At 37.6% G+C, this 20,615-nt stretch overlaps 1 protein-coding gene across 1 annotated transcript in view; it reads left to right on the top strand.

The window, feature by feature from the left end:
• LIPC (lipase C, hepatic type) overlaps window positions 1-20,000 on the top strand; it is a 74,625-nt gene extending 54,625 nt beyond the window's left edge. Inside the window, exons 3-10 of the mRNA XM_031046136.1 lie at window positions 3,468-3,655; window positions 5,436-5,615; window positions 7,947-8,064; window positions 9,436-9,669; window positions 11,024-11,266; window positions 14,827-14,947; window positions 15,674-15,892; window positions 18,861-20,000. Of these exons, the coding sequence (XP_030901996.1) occupies window positions 3,468-3,655; window positions 5,436-5,615; window positions 7,947-8,064; window positions 9,436-9,669; window positions 11,024-11,266; window positions 14,827-14,947; window positions 15,674-15,892; window positions 18,861-18,966 (1,409 nt within the window). The 3' untranslated portion in view covers window positions 18,967-20,000. The remainder of the gene's footprint in view (window positions 1-3,467; window positions 3,656-5,435; window positions 5,616-7,946; window positions 8,065-9,435; window positions 9,670-11,023; window positions 11,267-14,826; window positions 14,948-15,673; window positions 15,893-18,860) is intronic.
• The last annotated feature ends 615 nt before the right edge of the window (window positions 20,001-20,615 follow it).

Below are 20,615 nucleotides of genomic sequence, written 5' to 3'. Positions count from 1 at the left end.
TGAAGCAGATATTTTGTAATTGTATTATTATGTCCAGACATGCTATTGAAAGAAATTAATTTAGATTCTGGATCACTCCCCTCCTCCTTACATTATGATATTTCCTGGTTTCAAACCCTGGCCAGTGTCCTGGTCCTGACTACACTACACAGCTTGGTGTCATCAGCAAGTCTGTTGAAGGTGCACTCAATCCCAACCAACACAGATGTTGAATAATGCTGGTCTCAACACTGATCCCTGAGAATCACCACTTGTCACAGGTTTGCATTTAGACATCTATCCATTGACCACAACTCTGAGGGTGACCATCCAGCCAGGTGGTCCATCCATCAAATCCATGCCTCTCTAATTTAGAGATAATTATCTTGTGCAGAACAAAGTCAAACACTTGGCACAAATTCATGTAGATGACAATCAGTCACTCTTCCCTTAACCAAATTAAGTCAGCAACTCACCTGAGTAAGGGCTAATTTTTCAAAGAGAAACTTTCTAATTTTCAGGAAGATCTTGGCCCTCTTAACTAGTTAGCACAGGAAAATTCTTAGCAGTTCTATACTGTTGTTTTTGTAAACTAACCTGTGAAACTTTCCAGTTCTCTTCAATCACTGAGTCACTGGTACAGCATTTTTAGCAAAAGTCTGATGTAGAAGCCAAACTCTTCAGACTATTTTCTTCTCCAAGTCATCACATGGATTAACAGATTGAAGCAGTTTTGTCTAGTAACACAACAGATTCTGTTGGAACTTTTAATTTTTGACAGACTTGAAGAAGTTCAAACTGTATTTTTAATCTCAGACTTACTAGCAAGCCAAAAACTCACTCATTAAAGCACCATAGCACTTTCACAGTCCATGTATAAAGAAAAAAGCCATTTATTAGACTAGTTTTCCGTAGTATGCACAAACAATACGGAAAGTGACAAAGCGCCTTTGCTTTGTAGAAACAGAGCGAAAGGAAAATTAAAACAAGGCATATAACAAAGAAAGGATGTGTACAATAACAGGCACAAGTTTGTTTTTCTTTCTGTTAAAAATAGAGCACAATACTTATCTTTGTGTAAGGAGTAGTCCCCAAAGCCTGAAAGTAACAGAGGTAGAGAATATCACCGTAATTAGAACTCTAATTTTCAGTTCTTTATATAGATTCACTTTCTCCTAGTATTACTTTCTCCAGAAACTGAGTACACTCCCAGCAAAAAATCAAACAGAAATGCTGTTAAACAGACATTGTAACAGAGAAATGATCAGACTTAGTCCTAGCTAGTCACCACAGTTAAAAGCACCATTATGAAAAATGTGAGACATCAAAGCTAAGAATTTTGACAACTAAACCTTCACAATCTACCTTTGAAGCTCATGAAATTCCAGCTCTCATAAAAGGCTGAACAACTTTATACAACAGCATTTCCTAGCCAGGAAACATAACATTGCCTGCAGTTACTTGGAATGTACAATAATTAGGGACAAAGAGAAAACTGTGCACATCCAGAGCAGTTCAGCTTGAGAGTTTTCTTGCCCGAATTGCCATTCACTTAACCAAATTAAATGTGCTGCTTGTATCATGTCATATAGTTATACTAAAATAAAACCCTGAATAAAATTTCTAACAAGGCTGACATGTGGCAAAAATAGTCTGATCTAAATCCAGCATACTTTCACATTAGGATTCCTCGTACTATGCATTATAATATGCTACTACTGCAAATATATGAGTATGGTAGTTTCCCATCACCAAAACTGCTTGCAGAATAAAGGCTCATCTATATGTACATCAGAAGTACCCGTAAATTATCAAAATCCTATCAAGACAATGTTGGAGAACCTCAGGATACATTTCCAGATAGAATATAGAAATGAATGTCCTATGATTTTAGATGGTTTCTGAAAGCACCTCCAGACATGAGTTGTGATGTACAAAAGAAATTAAATGTGCTCACTTAGAAGACAAAATACAGTATTTCTAATACCAATGGCGTATTAAGGCACTTTTCTGCAAGAAAAATACAAGAACTAAAATTTAACTGAGTTCTGTCGAACACAGATAATTTAACTTCTTTCTCAGTGAATAAAATACTATACACACTGCTCTGTATGTTGTTAATAATAACTTACTAGCATTAAACATCCTCTCTTCCTACCCACAACATCTTCTTTGGTGCATCTTGGGATTATGTTTTCCTTTCTCACACCCAAATCACAACAGTGACTCAGTTTTGTTATGGATTACTACAGTCAAGTGTTTTTCCCCTTATGTCACTTCCAATTTATAAGCCCCATTTTTAAAGAAATTGCTATCAACTGCATGACTTTGCACTTCATAGTGCAAGATCTCTACCCGGTTCTGTTGTCATATTTTCGAGGTGATCTAGCTCTTAGTGTTCAACATTTTGCTCTCTGCAGTATTAGCAAACGCCTCCCAAATTCTGACAGTCTTTTCTGTTTCCTGCTTCTTTAACGAAAATAGGAAAACAAGATTAGCCAAAAAACAGTCGCTGAGGAACTCCAATAGTAAACTCCCTCCACTCAAAATTTCTTTTCCAATACAAACAACTGTAACCTCTCATTTGTCCAGTCCATCAAAACTTGACTTTTCTTCTACTAATGTCCATTTTTTTTCTAGTTTAGGAATAATTCATTACATAATTTTCAGATAACTAAAAGAGTCTGAAGTCTTATCAGAATGAAACACCAGGCCTGCATGTCACAATGTGTTTTTGTAAGCTTCTGCTTTATTTTACTTTTCCTTTACTCAAGCAATTTCTCTATATTTAATTTTTTCCTTCTAAGCTCATAATGTTAATGAGAACACAGTTCACTTTGCCCCTACTTTCTTAAATACAGAGAGCATCCCAGGTAGTTAACAGACATTTCCAAAAATGCTATCCTATATGTATCAAGCTATTTCATCTAAAAACAAAACCACCAAAAACACTGCAACTGGAACAAGACCATTTCATCTTGCCTTTTTAGAGAAAAAGAATCATGTATTATATGTTATGTCATTTTAAGCAGTAACCTAAGTTTCCAAGCAGAGTTATAACCCTGAATAAAATGGTTATTTTAGTGTAATGAAGCTTGCTCAACAATTACTAGCAAATGCACATTAGTAAGATATGCCCTGCAGAGTTAATAGGCTATGAATGTGCTTGCCTGAGCAAGCACTAACATTGTAAAGTCACAACACCTGTGCTGGGTTCTTGAAATACTTATGCACTCTATACGGGCACATATTATGAGGTCAAGATTTCCTATGTAATTGTTACTGCTCAAATAGATGGACTTGGAAGCACATTTAGACCATCTCAAATTTTGAAAGAAACCACTTTTTAGACCCAAAAGGTACAGCTTAGGCCCACCCAGAGCAGGCAGCAATTATACACAGCTAAAGTTTCAATCTTACTAGTTTACTCTGTCTTATAAACTGTGTTTCACTAGTAACTTCTTCCATTCTTACAAATCTCATTTCAGAGGCACTGGAATCGCAGAGTCAGCACACTAGGACAAAGAAAGATCACCAAAACTTTGCAACCAAATTTCGACTCTATACAGATGCAACTAAAGAAGACTGTCGGATTTTTTATGATCAGTTGGAGACTCTTGATAAATGCAGTTTCAATGCCTCTCTTCCTCTGGTGATAATAGTCCATGGCTGGTCGGTATGAACTCACATTTTATGTTTCATTCAAACTACATGCAATTTGATATACTTTCCTTCTCTTCATGCTTCTGCCAAAAGTAACTTCAGAAGAAAGCTTGTGATTAGAAAGACAGTTGATTCCCCTGGTAGCAAACATAGCTAGAAATAATATAAAGAGGATATTCCCCACCAGGATTTGGAAGGAAATCTACAGGCAATTTTTCTTATGGGAGTCCCATGCCAAGAATTAGGGTCAGCCCCGATTTAAAGCAGAGAGTTCAAACAAGCTGAATTAATGTACTATGCTTCTAGAGGACTAAATACCAGGTTCATTTCTCTGATATGTTCATTGCCATATATTTACACACTTAGTGGAAAGTGCACACAATCTCCCCACATCGTTCTCACAAATACACCTTTAAAGAGAGCTTCTCACTAAGCCCCTTCAACTGAAAATGAAGCCTTCACTGTCAATGAATTATCACTGAACTGCTTCCAATTAAACTGTTAAAAAGAAAAAAATCCCCCATCATGAAAACCTTTCTCAAAAGCCTAGCATTAGCACTTCTGTACTAATGGGACCTCTGATCAGCTGCTTCTCAGCTGCTGAAACAAAAGGCAGGATAAGAAATAACATCATTTAAACAGATCCTTGATTCTCATAGAACCCATACCATAACAAGGGAGCAAAATGGATCTTTTTTGCACATCTGCAAATACATAAAGAAACTCTGAAAAACACCCTTGATACATAGAACTTCCCTGACAAAAAAAAACAGCAGAGCTGACTTTGGATGAAATATTGCCCTAGATTACATTAGCCAAATCTCCCAAAACAGAATTTGCTCAAAATCTATACCCTCCTCAAAGACAAACCATGTATGCAACTGCAGCTGCTGCTATTCATATTAACTTAGTCTGCAGACATGTCGGGCTCTTAGAGGAACATGTATGGAGACCCAGAAGTGAGACTCCCAAATTCTATTAAAACACCAGAAGAGATAAGGATGTTCTATCAGTTGAGGAAATTGAGGCAAGAGCAATCATGAGGGACTGTAGGTGACAGGACAAGGGGTAATGGGTTTAAGCTTAAACAGGGGAAGTTCAGGTTAGATGTAAAGGAAGAAGTTCTTCACTGTGAGAGTGGTGAGCCACTGGAACAAGTTGTTCAAATAAGTGGTAAATGCTCCATCCCTGGCAGTGTTCAAGACTAGGCTAGACAGAGCTTTGGGCAACATGGTCTAGTCTGAAGTGTCCATGCCCATGGCAGGGGATTGGGACTGGGTGATCTTAAGGTCCTTTCCAACCCAAATCATTCTATGATTCTATGAATTCTGAATAATTCTGGTCCACCATATCCCAGAATGGAATGGCTGTATAAGTAAATGCCTGCTGGTCTGCAATCCTCCAGGTTCCCTCCTTCTCCAGCCCTTTTAATTTAAATATACAGGGACATCTGTTCTTGAATGAAATCAATAATATTCTGGGCATTTCTGTCTTTCTTTTTAATCAATGATCTCAGGATGAGTGTAAATATTTTGGGACATCATTTCACTGATAACAGTTTATACTACAAGACAAATTATTATACACTTATTCTATATTCTTTTTTTTGTCCACCAAAATCAAAACTCTCAGCACTGAAGCATGCTGTAGCCCCCAAAATCTAGTTATCAGCATACACTCTCCTTTGTATTATGGCTTTTGTTTCCTTGAGCTCATAACAAGAACTATTTGGCAGAGACTGCTTTGCAGTAAAAATAGGTGCTTTTTGTTTGGTTCTTTTTTTAATAAAACAGGTGGATGGAATATTAGAAAGTTGGATTTGGAAAATGGCAGCAGCTCTGAAGTCTCAGCAAAAACAAATTAATGTGATTGTTGCGGACTGGCTTGTATCTGCTCACCAGCACTATCCCATTGCTGTACAGAATACACGCTACATAGGGCAGGAGATAGCAGATTTCCTGGAATGGCTGGAGGTAAGAGCCACACATGTTTCTCTGGAAAAGACCTATTTATCTGTTCTTATGCTTCTGCCACCTTTCTGAAATACTATGCTGATTAATGATGTTCAATACTTTATATTTCTTTAATACATTGAAAGTTTTTCTTCCATAAACTTTCACATGACTTTATAAAACTTCCATTACGCAAGAGAAAAAAAAGCAAGTGCTCTTGCTTATTAAAATATTTTTATACATCTTTAGAGGTGAGAGAGCTTCATGCTATTTTAGCTTTTCAGTTAGCATGTGTCCAGACAGCTGAGAGTCCCACACTTTGAAAGCATACACACATAATCATTTGGAAGGGGTTATTCAGTAAAATGGGGTATGTTATCTGTGCTTTTATCTTCTGCTTTTAATGCAGAATTCAAGAATGCCAATCGTGTCTGATTTTTGCCTCAGCTCCTCAAAGACTATTCTAAAATAATGGCTTAGAGATCCAGAATGTAAAGGGAGACCTTTCAAGCAGACAGACACGCCACACAAACAAGATGACAGGGAAGGAGCAGTGAGTATAGAGCCATATTAACATAGTGACTAGTTATCAAAACTACTACATAGGGAGCAGTGGCCATGGCTAGATTGAAAAGGCTGCAGACAAGTCTGCAAGGGATCACTGGTCTCCAGCACTATTCAAGAAAATGCAGAAAGCAAACACCAGAATGAGAATCACTCATACAAACCAGGCAACTCTTATTTCCTCTATCTCCAGTACTAATTTAAGTTGCCTAATTTGAAATTAAAGTATACTTCTGGACCTCACAATGACTTTTTAAATATATTAATTTGAATATGGTGAGGCCTAAGATGAAAGGGAAATACACTGCAAAGCTAAAAGATTTGTAGTAAATACTGTTGAATGGCTAAGCTGCTTTCAAAAGGAATGGCAAGACTAGAAGAAGTTGTCAGGTACCATGACCAGTTAGGCACAACAGGCACAGAAGAGAAGGCAAAAGAGCCAGAGTCACTATTTTTTTTTTGTTGTGGCATTAAAACAAACCTTAGCTCTTGGTCAAATGTAGTTTAAGTTGAGCCTAAAGTAGTATTTTGAAGCTGTTTAATTATTGAATGAATGAAATGGTGGACTTTGTTCAGTTCCCAGGAGGACACACTGCATTGTCAACAATTAAAGACAGTCTGATTTCTCCAGTGTCAGCAAACAAATCAAGGTCTGAATAAACAATTCCTTGCTCCAGCACTGCAGGTAGTTTCTCTTGTACCACGGTATGTTCTAGGATTTAAATATACCACAAATTTTCACATCATTCAACTGTGTTCAGCTGTATACCTTTCTTTTGTTGAAAAGCACCCCTCCGGAGTTTAACAGTGAAAAACCCCTTCATTCTAACTATTCTAACTAGATAGTTATGCTTCTGTCTGCCCACAAGCTGGCAGGAATTTGGAATATTCTCAGTGGCTGTAACAAAATCTGCAGTGCTGTGCAACATTTTAATAAAGAATAAAATCAAAATAAATCTCAGTGCTCTTACTCCAAGATTTAGTAGGGGAATTCTTTACAAGTCAGAAAAACTTTGAGCCTTGCAGCTCACATGAAATGCTGAAGATCTAGATAGTACTTATTAGGTAGGAAGACAGACTTGAGTCCGACTCTGCTTCAGTAGGTTGGTTTCATATCCAATATCTAGTTTTGTATAAACCAATTAAAGAAATACCACTTCTGTATCACTCAGCGTGTCTGATCAATGTTTTGCTACTTTGGCTTGTGCTAGTGTCTCAGGCAAAAAAAAACAAGGCACTTTCTATGCAGGATTGTTTTACACTGAAGTTAAAAGACAGATAAGCATTTTATAGTCATAGGAAAGTCAAACGCTGCAGACAAAAGGCAATGCACTTTTGCACCACTTGCAACAAACAGCACCAAAACTCCTGCTACCAAAACTACTACATAGGGAGCAGTGGCCATGGCTAGATTGAAAAGGCTGCAGGCAAGTCTGCAAGGGACCACTGGTCTCCAGCACTATTCAAGAAAACGCAGAAAGCAAACATCTGCTTTGACGTTGATGGTTTTCCAGAAACTGGAATTGCGTTGATGATTTTCCAGAAAACAGCAAGTAAGTAGCAGGGCTCAAATGTGTGGTGTTGTCCTGCTGCATGAAAAGGAGGCAAGGAATAATATTCAGACAGGGGAAAGATTCAGTGCATGATCCACACACCTCATTTGACTTCCATCATGAACATACACATTCCCTGTGTTGCAATTCATGGTATTCTTAGCTTGTAGTAAAGTATTTCACTGTCTACATTTTACATTTTCTGCATCTAAATCAAGCTGCCACTCTCTTCCAGGAATCCATTCAATTTTCCAGGAGCAATGCTCATCTAATTGGGTACAGCCTAGGAGCTCATGTTTCAGGATTTGCTGGAAGTTTTATCAGTGGTACAAACAAGATTGGAAGAATAACAGGTAAGAGACATCATTTTAAGAAATATAACAGTCAGTGGATTTAAGTTCCACAGATATTTGACGTATCAATATCATATCAACATTTAGCTGTTGAATAGCAATATTTGCCACAGTTTACAAGATTCAACCCATTGCTTTAGAAATTAAGAATTAGGAAAATTAATTAAACACTTTTCAAAATGAAGTACCACCATATGTTGTATCCCTAATAGATGCTTAAATTAAACAAAGTTAGCACTTGATTGTTTTCACACAGGCAAATACACATGACTAGTTTGAAGTTCCAATTCTGATCTTGGATTCATTGCCACATATCACAGTTCCTTATACAACAGCTCTTGTGACAGTGCCTGCATGCCAAGAAGGCGATTTTACACTATGTGACATATTACACCTGTATGTACACTGAAGGACTCCAGTTCATCAGTGCTGCTTGTTCAAAGCATTTTAGTATATCAAACCTCAATAATAAGTAGAGAACATTTAACCACATTAAAACATATTTTGTGTAACACCTATATGCATTCTTCAGTACAAATTACTCAGACTTGTAACAAGAAGCTCAAATATTTCATAGTGTAAAAGTTATTAAAAATAAAAGTAATTGCATGCTTTGAGGGTGACATGCCTGCTTGTAGCCTGTGTCAATAGTCTTGTCCAGTTACATCTATGCAACTACGTTAGTCCATAATACCAACTGAAGAATCTCAAATTTAGAAGCTTGTTCTCAAAATTGAAGGCAGCCTTAAGCTACACAGGCAGTCTTTCTCCATAAATCAGTTCCTAACAAAAAAGAGCACCATACAAAAACATCTTGTATACCAAAAGTCAGTATGACTCCCTAAGTGGTGTATTATTTTTCTAAATACTGCAATAACTTGCCTTGAAGGGTTTTAAGCTGAACAATTATTAGAAAAAGTGACTAGCAGACATACAGTCTCTCAAGCAATAAGTGAAGCTTTCTAAAGTTTCAGGTCCTAAGTGTGGGCTAAAAGTCATCCTTGTGGGACTGGTATCTTCAAAAGGGCCTCTGAAATGCATGACCTCTAGATATGAAAACAAAATTAAGTAAACATCCCTCAGGTAATAAAGCAGGAGCAGCATGGTTTGTCTGTAACAAACAAATCGATCTCTGGGCTTGTGTCCTTGTCCATGTAGCAGTTACTGCTTATTACAGTGCCTGTGTTTACCTTCTGGTGTGATCTTGTACCCTCTGCAGGGCAAGTGTTCCTGGCGTTGTTTCTATGGTGAAAGACTTGTAAAGTACCAGTGCTGTCTTTTTTAAAATACTTATCACAGGCTTTTCTCACAACAGTAAAAGAACAGCCTACCTGCACTACATCACAACCTAATTATTTGCATTTATTGCAGGCCTTGACCCCGCTGGTCCCTTGTTTGAAGGCATGTCACCAACAGACCGGTTATCTCCAGATGATGCAAACTTTGTAGATGCAATTCATACATTCACTAAACAGCACATGGGTCTCAGTGTTGGCATCAAGCAGCCTGTGGCTCATTTCGACTTTTACCCCAATGGAGGAACCTTTCAGCCTGGCTGTCACATCATGCATGTGTATAACCACATTGCAGAATACGGAATCACTGGTAAGAACCAATGGCACAAAATAGGAAGAAGCATTGAAGCTGCACTGATGGTATCTTTGTGAAACTTTATAGATCTCTTTGGTCTTAAACAGTATCTAGTGGGAGTATTACCTTCCATTATAAGCAAGAAATTTATTTTCTAAAATTTGGTTGTCTGATTTTTACATGTATTGAGTTCAAAGTGTTCTTACTGACTCCAGTAAGAAATCTGGCTGCCTAGCACTTCAGAAAATGAGGCCACAAGCATCCTGCTGTCAAGCACTTCTGAATAATTTCAAAGGTATTTGTTTTAGCAGTAGAGGAAATGAGAAAAATTATTCTAATTAAGCCAGATTAATCTAGCGTGCAATTAATTATTTCAAATCAAATAAAAGACAGGGTTGTACTACTCACCTCCTTAGTTCACCTTTTCCCAACTCCATGTCCTTCAGATGCAGATGAGGCTCTCTCTAGGACTTGACTGCCAGTGTTTAAGGCTGGGTTTTACATATTGAAGCTTATTTCCAATGTACCTAAACATAAACATATAGAGAAACTGATACAACATATTGAAAAAGATAAGGTACTGATGCAACTATCAACACACTAAGAGTAGACTTGATGCCACCTAATTCATAACAAATGTGAAACCAAGCATCAGTTGGAAAGCTTATCAGTAAAAAAAACATAAAAACAGTCCATCATGATATATCTAAATTACACAGAAGGAAACTTTTGTAATTTGATGACACAAGAAAAAGTTACCTCTCATAAAATCAGATCTATGTATTTAATATTTTAATGTTTTTAATACTTATTTTTGTCATTTCCCCTCAGTAGTACCTGAAAACAAAATTCAATTCAACATGAGAGTTTGTCACTCTGATAGGGACAAAAGATGACATTAGTGTCTAAGCATCCAGCAGACAACACTGTTCAACCATTCAGAATGGGACAGCTACCTCTAATGTGGCATGATCTGAAAGACTGCATATAGCCTTAAATTGTATTTCATATTGACTGTAACAGCCAGGGCAATGAAATCAAGGTTCATATTTACAGTCTTAAACAGCCTAGAGAAGTTTAAGCAAATTATGCAATTTTATTATCACGTGGCTTCAGCCAAACTATTTTTGAACGATCCTAAAAGTAAAGTTGCTACAATCTATGATTTCTGAGGCAAAATCTTGATGTAAAATGTGGAGGGTGGGGAGAAAGATAAAATAATTATGTGAAGGGTAGTAAAAGGGCATGGGGGGAACAATAACGTATTGCTTACAGCTGGTTACTGTACTCCTCTGCAGTTGAAATGTGTGAACAAGGAAGAGGAAAGACACACAAGGGCATGAAAAATTTTGTTGTTTGCATTTTTCAGGCATTGCTCAAACTGTGAAATGTGCTCATGAGAGGTCAGTTCATTTGTTCATCGACTCTCTGCTTCACAATGACAAGCAGAGCACAGCATACTGGTGCAATGACATCAACACTTTCAACAAGGGAATGTGTCTCAGCTGTAGAAAGAACCGGTGCAACACACTGGGCTACAACATCAGGGAGGAGCGGCTCCCAAAAAGTAGACGTCTCTTTCTGAAAACAAGAGCTCGTATGCCTTTCAAAGGTTTGTGCGAATACTTGTTACACTGTCCAGATTGATCACAGAATGTGAAAATGAGCCTGAACTTTGGGATCCTGCTTACTCATTTATTAAAGCTTATAAAAATCCATGGGAATAATCAATTTGCTGAGATAACTAAGGATCCCCACAGGCCATGTTGATGCCCTTTCATCAAGATCCTGACAATGTTTCTGTGGGGAAAAGCATACTGCATACTCGCCACAGGCTGGCTAACTGTGGATCTGAGGCCTTGGGGATGGTTTGGGTCCTTGATCTACAGGAAGTTCTTGCAACTGGCCTGTGTGAATTTGTGATCAGATATGCAGGCATACAGTCAAGCCGAAAAAACAGCAGGATTGCTTTGGGAGGCCTCTAAAACAGCCTGTTCCAAGTATGCCCAAATTTTATCTGCAATTAGCCTGCAAGGTGACATGTTACTTTTCAAACAACGGACAGAAAACAGAACATGGACTTTTACAGGGCAGAACCGTAGTACTAAAACTGTGACTTTAAGTCCATTAAATTACATTATCAAGATCACAAAATGACAATTTTCAACACTCAGACAATCAGTGTGTCTTCCTGCAATATTACCAGAAGGGAAGCACTGTGACAGGGAAATGTGGCCTGTCTGCCAGCCTCCATTACAAAATGGTGCAGGCCTGGCTGTAGGCTGATTGTGCCTCAGCTGTCAGAGACTGAAGACAAGTGCTGCTGATGAGCAGACTTTCACCTCCTAGTGGAAAGGTTTGCGTTCATTTCAAGCAAGAACAAGCAGGACTGTGCGAGATGAATGGCAGGGACACACTTCTTCCAAGGCTCTTTCCGTGCAGGTACTTCTGGTGCATGGTGTTCTCCTCACTACCTCCTTCCCCGGCTGCCGAGGCGGCAAACGGCGAGCAGCGCAGGGCACAGCCCAGGCAGGAGCCCCGCTGAGGGCCGCGGGCCACCACAGACGGAGGAGGCTTGTGAGCAGTTCCCACCTCCTCACTGCGCGCCCAGGCACACACTGCACCACAGCCCTACCCTCCCCTCAGCACGGCAGCACCAGGGCCCTGCCTGCCCCCAGGCTCCCCCAGCAGCCATGGAGGCCCCGCACCACTGCACTCACTGGCCCGTTGTGCCTGGCACAGCCAGAAAGCGGATGCTTCTCTCCTGGAGCGAGTCAGCCCGCTTGTCCCTTACCCAAGATGCTGGGCTTGGGGAAGCATTTTGAATGTCAGCAGTGCGCCCCGGCATGGACACTGAGGGGCTTTCCAGTCCTGAGGGAAAACGCTTAAAAATGTTGCTTGCATTACACATCTTGCTTCCTCACAGTGCCTGGTACTCAGCTGCAATAGCACAGGTTAAAAAAAAAACAACACACGAATTCGGGTACTTTTAAAATAATTTTGAAGTCTTCCACTAATGCAGCTGTGAAGTACTCAAGTGATGACTCCAGAGGGGTCTCCTCAGCCCTCAAGGATACTCAAAGCAGCTGAATCTGCTGGATCTCGTCTTATACTTTTAAAAACGCCTCAGGAAGCGACTTTAAGTACATTTTAAAATTCCATCGGCCGTGCCTAGCTCCCAGTGTGAGCTTGCTGCAGTACAGTCAGGTCACCCTCAGAGCAAGGAAGGTGAATTGCTCTGAGGGCACCACGCCCGGGCACAGAAACACTATCCCTGTGTTGCCTTCTTTGGACACGGAGGTAGTTTCAGCTTGTGGTAAAATATCTGTGTCTTGTTGGCTTTGATTTCAATTTAAATATGTTGCATTTTGATGCCTGGAACTGTTTTGCTTCAAAAAAACCATCCCTGTCGCATACACAGATACTGGTGCTCCAGACAATAGCCTCCTTTCACAAAGGTTCCAAAACAAGGCAGCAACTGTGGGAGGGTGCAGACAAAGTCATCTTTGTAATGCTGTTAAAAAAAAATAATTTTGAAGATCACATGAAAAGCCCAAGCAGAAGAAATTTCAGAAAAATCAGCATTATCCTTCACAGTCCTCCTTCACAAAATCTGATGTTTTATTTTTCAAGTTAATGGCATTATATTCTGGAGTGCACTTTAATCCAGTTCAAACAGAAAACATTTGTTACAAAGACGTTAACATTTATAATAAAGCTCTGATGGGACCCTGAGTCAGAGTTTTTATGTGAATGTGCTCTCCTTTTTCCCTTAAAGTGAGTACCATAACTACAGCAAAAGCCTGGGCTTTATCAGAACATACACTAGAATAATAAATTTTTACATTGAGGGAAAACTCAGGAAAGACAGTTTAGTAATAAAAGTGACCTATAAACAAGCCTCTGCCTGCTTTGTCTTCATCAGGCTTGCAGCAAAGAATCAGCCATTTTGTTTTCTGGCATCTTTTCTAGAGAAAATACATTGTTCACTGAAATACATTAACTGGGAAACAACACAAAAAATTACAGCTTTTCCAGCAAATGCCTTCAATTGTGAACAGAGAGCTACACACACACAAAACAAATTGATCTGTGCACATACATAAAAAGATGACGCTTAGCAGTATGGTGGATCCACTCTCAGATGTGGCGAAGCCTGAAGTGGGTGAGGAGAAGAAATGAGCAAAGAGCATTTTTCTGCTCAAAAACTAGTGTGCAATAATATTTTGAGGACAGTTTCCCATGCATACTTTGACCAGATTGCAAAGATAAATACAAACACCTTTAATTCTTTCAAATACGCTGTGATCTTTGTTAATAGAAGTTACTTAAGGTTTTCTTCCTTAACACCTAAATCTATCAGTTTTGTCAGAAGGTTGCTGGTAGAATCACCAGACAGAAGAGTTCTGAACATTCAGATCTAGCTGATACTATCTGTGTGCACATGGCCTCTAATTCCCAGGAATTGGTTGTTGGGGTTTGTTTGGGTTTTTTTATGATTTGCTGATGTCAAGCTGCTCACAATCAGTACACTGAAGATTAATTCTTCATTCTGACAATATTTAGATCAAAGACTTCCCTAAACACTGTTCTTCTAGAAACCCACCAAATCTCGAAGTATTAATGATATGTTTCTTACAGTAATGTGCTTGAACAAAGTCACATTGTTAACATATGCATGTTAAGCACAATGTATTATTATGCAGTCAAAGAAAGTTTGCGAGTCATCTGTTTCACAGGACAGCTTTCCAGCTGATCAGTGAAAAGGCCTGACTACCTTGTGTAAATTCTTCAGTCTGTGTCATACATCTTTAGCTATGTCCAGTCATAAGAATTTGTCTGGTGATTACACAGAGGGCTTGCCAGAAATTCTAACAACTAAACTTAAGAAAAGCTGAAATATTTCCCATGGAAGAATGTTTTATCTACAGAGGCAACTCAAGCAGGTTACCTTTTTCCTTTTTTCTCCATCCTTTTAAACAGAGCAACAGATCTTCAGACTCTAAGGAATTATACAGCACAGCAACAATCACAAAAAAAAAAAAAGATTTCATCGCAATACATCTATCTAAAAGATAAAATACAGTATCAATGAAATTTTATTTTGCCTGAGAAATCTATTGCTTCTTTGACTATTAACTTCATCACTTTGCAAATTCTTCTTTTCTACAGTCTATCATTATCAGTTCAAGATCCACTTCATCAATGAAATCCCAGGAAAGCAGTTAGAGCCAACTTTTACCATGTCTCTGACCGGCACTAAGGAGGATGCTAAAAACTTGCCCATCACACTGTGAGTATTAATATTACACATCACTGTACAAATGAGAAAGAAGGTGCCAATTTATTACACTCTCATGTATGTAAATTGCTATGTGTGAAATGGTTTAGTACAGGTAAGTGAAGATGAACTGGAAATTGTCTTCTCTTCACCCATGTTCCCTAAAAATTGCAAAACTTTTATAATGTTCTTACTGGTTTTGCACGAAAGATCTCTATAAACCAAACTTAGTAATCTTGGAAGTTTCCCTGAACGCGAAGTATCCTGTCCACTTATGTTTGGTCCATTGCATGGGTAACAGAGGGAGATCTAATAAATTAAAACACAAATAAATAAGCAGCTGTAATTAAGGTAAATAATTTTGGATATTTCTTATGATAGACACCATATGCATTAACAAAAGCGAAGGCAACAGAGTGGGTCAACATTTGCTTTAGCAGACAAAAGATACAATGTAGATGCTATTATGGGACACCTTTTGTTGTCAGAAACCCCAACTGCTTCACCAGCTGTTCAGGCTTCTCCCACTTCTTCTTTTTCAGCATGTTGTCATATTTTGCCACTTTATGCACCTGGAGGAAGAGTATCCTAGAGACAGTAAGGGTCCCTTTTGGAGAAGGAGGAGGAAACATAGTTCCTTCTTTGGTTTTAAAGAGAAGAGCAAGCTAATCGTTTGGATTTTTTTTCACCTTAACCGTAATAATTAAGACAGCATTTGTCTGGTTTTGTTTTCTGCAGAGCTGAAAGTATAAATGGGAATAAAACCTACTCTTTTCTCATCACCCTGGATACTGATATTGGTGAGGTAATAATGATCAAGTTAAAATGGGAAGGAACTGCAGTTTGGGAAAATCTCTGGGACACAGTTCAAACCATAATGACATGGACAAAAGGCACCCGTCAACCAGGACTTATAGTGAAGACAATAAAAGTGAAAGCAGGGGAAACACAGCAAAAGTAAGTGTACTGAAAGTACATTTTTTTTCTGTAAAAACACCACAGATATTTGGCACACAGTTTATTTTCATTCAAATGCAAGCATCTGAGTCCCAGCACTCTCACCAATGGTGAATTTATCCATGTACAATAACTGACTTTGCCCCCTCCTATCAGACTGCATAATTTACAAGTGATTAAAATAATTACTTTGGTTTTCGGTCAGAAATTAATAGTAGGAAATGTTCAGGCTCACCATCTGAATTTAAGGCACAGTAGCCTTGGATGGTAGTTTTGTTGATACATGGGAATAGAAGATAGAGAAAGAGTCAGCATACATATCCAAGGAAGAATTTTAACAAGTTCTGCAATGCAATTTTTCCACACAATTAATTACAATAACTGATAACAATTTGTGACTTATTTTCAGAATGTGATTATCTCACTCCATAAGGAACATATGAAATTTCAAAGAAACAAGATATTTTGTAAGATAAATATTGGCTCCAACATTAATGTGATGAAAAATTCAAATTCCTACTTACAAAAAATATGCTAAATATTAGTTATTTGACTTTCAGTATGTAATTAATAGAGAAACTCAGCATCTCCATTCTTGAAAGTATTCACTAAAAGATCAAATCCAGAACTACACAGTTATCTAATTATTCATTGAAGTTAAGGGTTCAAAATTCCCTTATTTTTACCTCATCCATTCAAGAGCCAGTCCAGTGTCTGATAGCTGATAAGGAATTACTACACAGTGGAGGTTGTGTAAGAGATTCCTGAAATGATACATTGTGGAAGCAAAGCTTCAACTACAGTTTGAAATTTCTGTGGTGGGTGAGCAGAATGTGAGCAGTCCTGGAAAACAAAAAGACTGTACATACTTCTACATATTATACTTTCACTGGCATTTGACACCAGTTTTTGCACTCTGGTTGTGCTCTTTTATATAGTGTGAATTCAGTGATGTGACTTTTGGTAGCTGATCTCTGAAATAGCACTAGATAGGAGTTTTCTGAAGAAAAAAACAATATGAATACAAACAAGTTTGTGTCTTGTTTGGGGTTTTTTTTGGGGGGTAGGGTGTGAGGGTGTGTGGGGAGGGTGTGTAGTAGTGTTCATTTTTCCTTTTTTCCCTGCTGATTGCTTTGAAACTGGATCACCAAGCCTGAGTGGTTCTGTTCTCTACATACAGCAACACTAATAACATTTTTGCTTATTCACTCAAAGAAATTTCTGCCAGAAGACAGAATAACAAGACTTATAATGATTTTCACTGCTTTAATCCTTGGACAATTTTAACTGAGCAGTTTAATTAAGGTTAATGAGAAAAGGATGTCTTACCTTGTAACTGTGGCTCAGGCTTAGAAGGGGATTTTTTCCTTGCTATAGTCTCTTTCTTACCAGCACCAGTTATTATTACTGAAGACTTTCTGTGGAACAATACTTACTGGCAGAAATGCATCTCCTTGATATTGAACCAAAAGGCAAATCAAACAATTGAAAGAGACATTTTCATAAGACAAATCTGTGTGTGCTGAGGGGCAGAGACAGGATCACATTTTACTGGGTTTTGTCCCCTTGAAAATTTATTTTGTAGCTATTTTCCTCTTCCAATGCAGCACTTGGCACATGCTCCTGCTATCTAAAACTACTTCTTAAAGTGATGATCCCAAATCAGTTCTGACCTAGCTGCTAGAGCAAATTATAGCATAGTATACACATTTTTTTAAATACACATTTTTGTACCTTGGGAATGAAGGCTGTGAAAAGATTATGTCAGGTATACTCATTTTTCTAACTAGATGGCTCCTGTCCAATACAGCTGTGTCAATAACCTGGCATAAGCCAATTACTGCTGATGTACTATCTAAGAAATTCTAGGAAATAGGTATCTGAGAGGCGGGGAGCTCTTATACTAACAAAAATAATGCTAGTATCTTGAGGTACCTAATGCTCCTTAGAAGGTTGGTTTTTTTGGTTTTTTTTTTTTTTTTTTCTGCAAGCATAAACAGGAATTTGTGTCAAGATTTTAACAGATACTGATAACCCTCTGGGGTTTGTTCCATACAATCTGGGTTTGTCATGGTTATGGAAATGATGTGTTACTGTTGAAATACTGTATTAATGCTTGATGGGGAAATGAAAGATTATTAGGTGATTCTAGAAGGAAGGGTAAAGGACATTCAAGGAAAAGTATTTTCTTCAAAGAGAAGAGCCTGTAGATTTTGATGTTCTTGGAAAGACCAGAAATAATGGATCAAAGAAGCAGGAATTTTGGAAATTCAAACTAAAAAATGGTAATAAACACAAAATGTGTTTTGAGCTGTTTTGTCCTTTTCTCAAGCATTTGAACAAACTGTTGACAGTATTTTTACCTCCACATACCTTTACCTCACAACATTTGCAGTATTTATATACATGATAACTTTTCCTTTGTTAGATTGTCTAATGAGAAACACAGAACATAATGGCATAAAAAGTAGTTAAGAAAAGACAATTATGAGCAATAAAATACCAGATTCTAACATATTTGAGGTCCATATATGGAAAAAATTTCTGTAGCATATGGAGTTGCTGGTGGGTTTAGCATCCTACGTAACAAATTTTTAATGACCTCAGTTAAATACCAGTGTCCAACTAAGTACTAGCAGACCAAGTAGTGCAGCCCTGGTAGTAAGAGTTGAAACAATGGCCATTGAGAATACAAAGACAGAAGTGCAGGTATGCTGTGGAGAATAGCGTGCTGTGTATGACACCAGAAAGAGACAGGAATAATACAGTCAATATCCAGGAGTTGCCTGCTCCATTTACTCACCTACTATTTGGTAGCCAGACACATCTCTTTCCTCACAAGCCCATGAAAACAGATACCTTCCTGTAAAAGATAAAGTCAGATTCAGTGTATCTAGAGGGCACACTTTTATAAAGATAGTAGCCTTAAAAAGTAACTTTATGCTTACCTGCTGTGTTTTCTTTCTAGAGCGACATTTTGTCCTCAAAGCATTGACAACCTTCACCTTTATCCAGCACAAGAGAAAACATTTGTGAGATGTGAAGATCGCTTTCAGGGGCAAAACAGAAAATGAGCAAGAACACAGAAATCAACAACTCACCAAGATATATTCAAAATAATACACATCTAGAAAAATGTTTAAAAAAACCCACAGCTACGTTACATTTAAATATCCTGCTAGTTTCAGAGGTGGTGAAGAAAATACATTAAACATTTAGATCTTTTTGATGTAATAGTAAGCTGAAATAGTGCTTTGTCCATCTAGGAGCCTACTCTCAAAGAGATCAATGAGTGATTTCAAGGCAACTCTCAATTTTAAATTGCTTAAAGTTTTATTAGAGAACCAGCTGCTCACTAGGAATAAAAGAATTGCTCTTGGAAAGAACTATCTCCATAAGCATTTGGAAAAATTATACTTTGTTCAATTTAAGGGAAAAAAGAAGCCTCATTTCCCATTAAATACTTTGAAAGATTAATAATGACTATTATCAGTTAAAACTTTCTTGCAGTATTTCCTCATGAAGGGGGAATTAATTCATAGAAGGAAATATTCCCAAATAGATAAAATTGGTAACAAGAAATTTGAGCTTTTTACTTTATAACGTTCTCCAAAACTAAAATGCATCTCAACATACAGAACGCTTGAGGATTGTTCATAATCATATGACCCTAAAAATGCTTTGTTGTTTAACTATTTTAAAGTGCTGATTTAAATTACTAGTAATTGAATTATTTTATTGATGCTTGTTATACTACACACAATTCTAGCACAACTAAATTAACTTTTGCTTTAAAATTATACTTTCATGAGCAGGTAATACCTGGAGATTTTTAGATTTTAAGTTACTGTTTAGCAGATTTTTAGCATGATTTGGAACTGCATGAATAAATGAAAATGGTAAAACCCTCAAACATTTTCAGTGCATGATCTTATAAATTCAGACATACATTTCCCTTGTTTCTTATGTCAGAATAGAAACTACATAAGTGTTATTGTCTCAGATTATTTTTATGGTTAGTGCATACTGAAATGTTTGTGTGTCAGAGTATTTAATTTGTCACTTCGTAATGCTAGGCACAAGATTCATTAAAAATTATGTTTCTACAGCTCTTGTGCTCTGAATGTGATTTGTTTTGAATGTTCTCTAAATGGTAAAATATGTGTGAGATAGTTCTCAGGCCTGGAGCAAGCATATTTTCCATTCCAAGATTTTGTAGGGAATTCTGAATCAAAATATATGGATGTTATCAGAATGCAAGTGAGTTTTATTTAAAAAGCGCAACAAATGAACAAGTTGAGCAGAGTGAGCAATCCTGCAAATTACAAACAGTGATCAAATGATGAATGCATCTTTGCCAGTCATTCAGAATACTAGCTGTTAACTTTTGACAGCTGTTTTCAGTAATTACTATTCCTGAACCAAAACCGCTGACCAAATACAATGGGAACTGAAGATACTTACTTTTCATGTCCTTACAGAAGCTAACTTAATATTTAAGATGACCACTTGGAGTAGATTCTTGATTAGGAGAGATATTTATAGATTTTGATACAAATTCCATATAAAAGAACCTGTAGGTCTGCACTGTAAGTTTCTGCTTTAAAAGATTTTGCTCAAGAAAAAAGGATTTTTTTTAGACACAAAAAGCTTTTCTACTTTCTTTGTCAAAAATTTAAATGTGATTAATTCAAAGCTTCAGGTTGGTACCCTAATACTTAGA

The sequence above is a fragment of the Melopsittacus undulatus genome, chromosome 9 (assembly GCF_012275295.1).
Source record: "Melopsittacus undulatus isolate bMelUnd1 chromosome 9, bMelUnd1.mat.Z, whole genome shotgun sequence".
NCBI classification, from domain to species: domain Eukaryota; kingdom Metazoa; phylum Chordata; class Aves; order Psittaciformes; family Psittaculidae; genus Melopsittacus; species Melopsittacus undulatus.
Note: the sequence above shows the minus strand (reverse complement) of the source record. Positions and strands in the feature narration are given on the sequence as shown.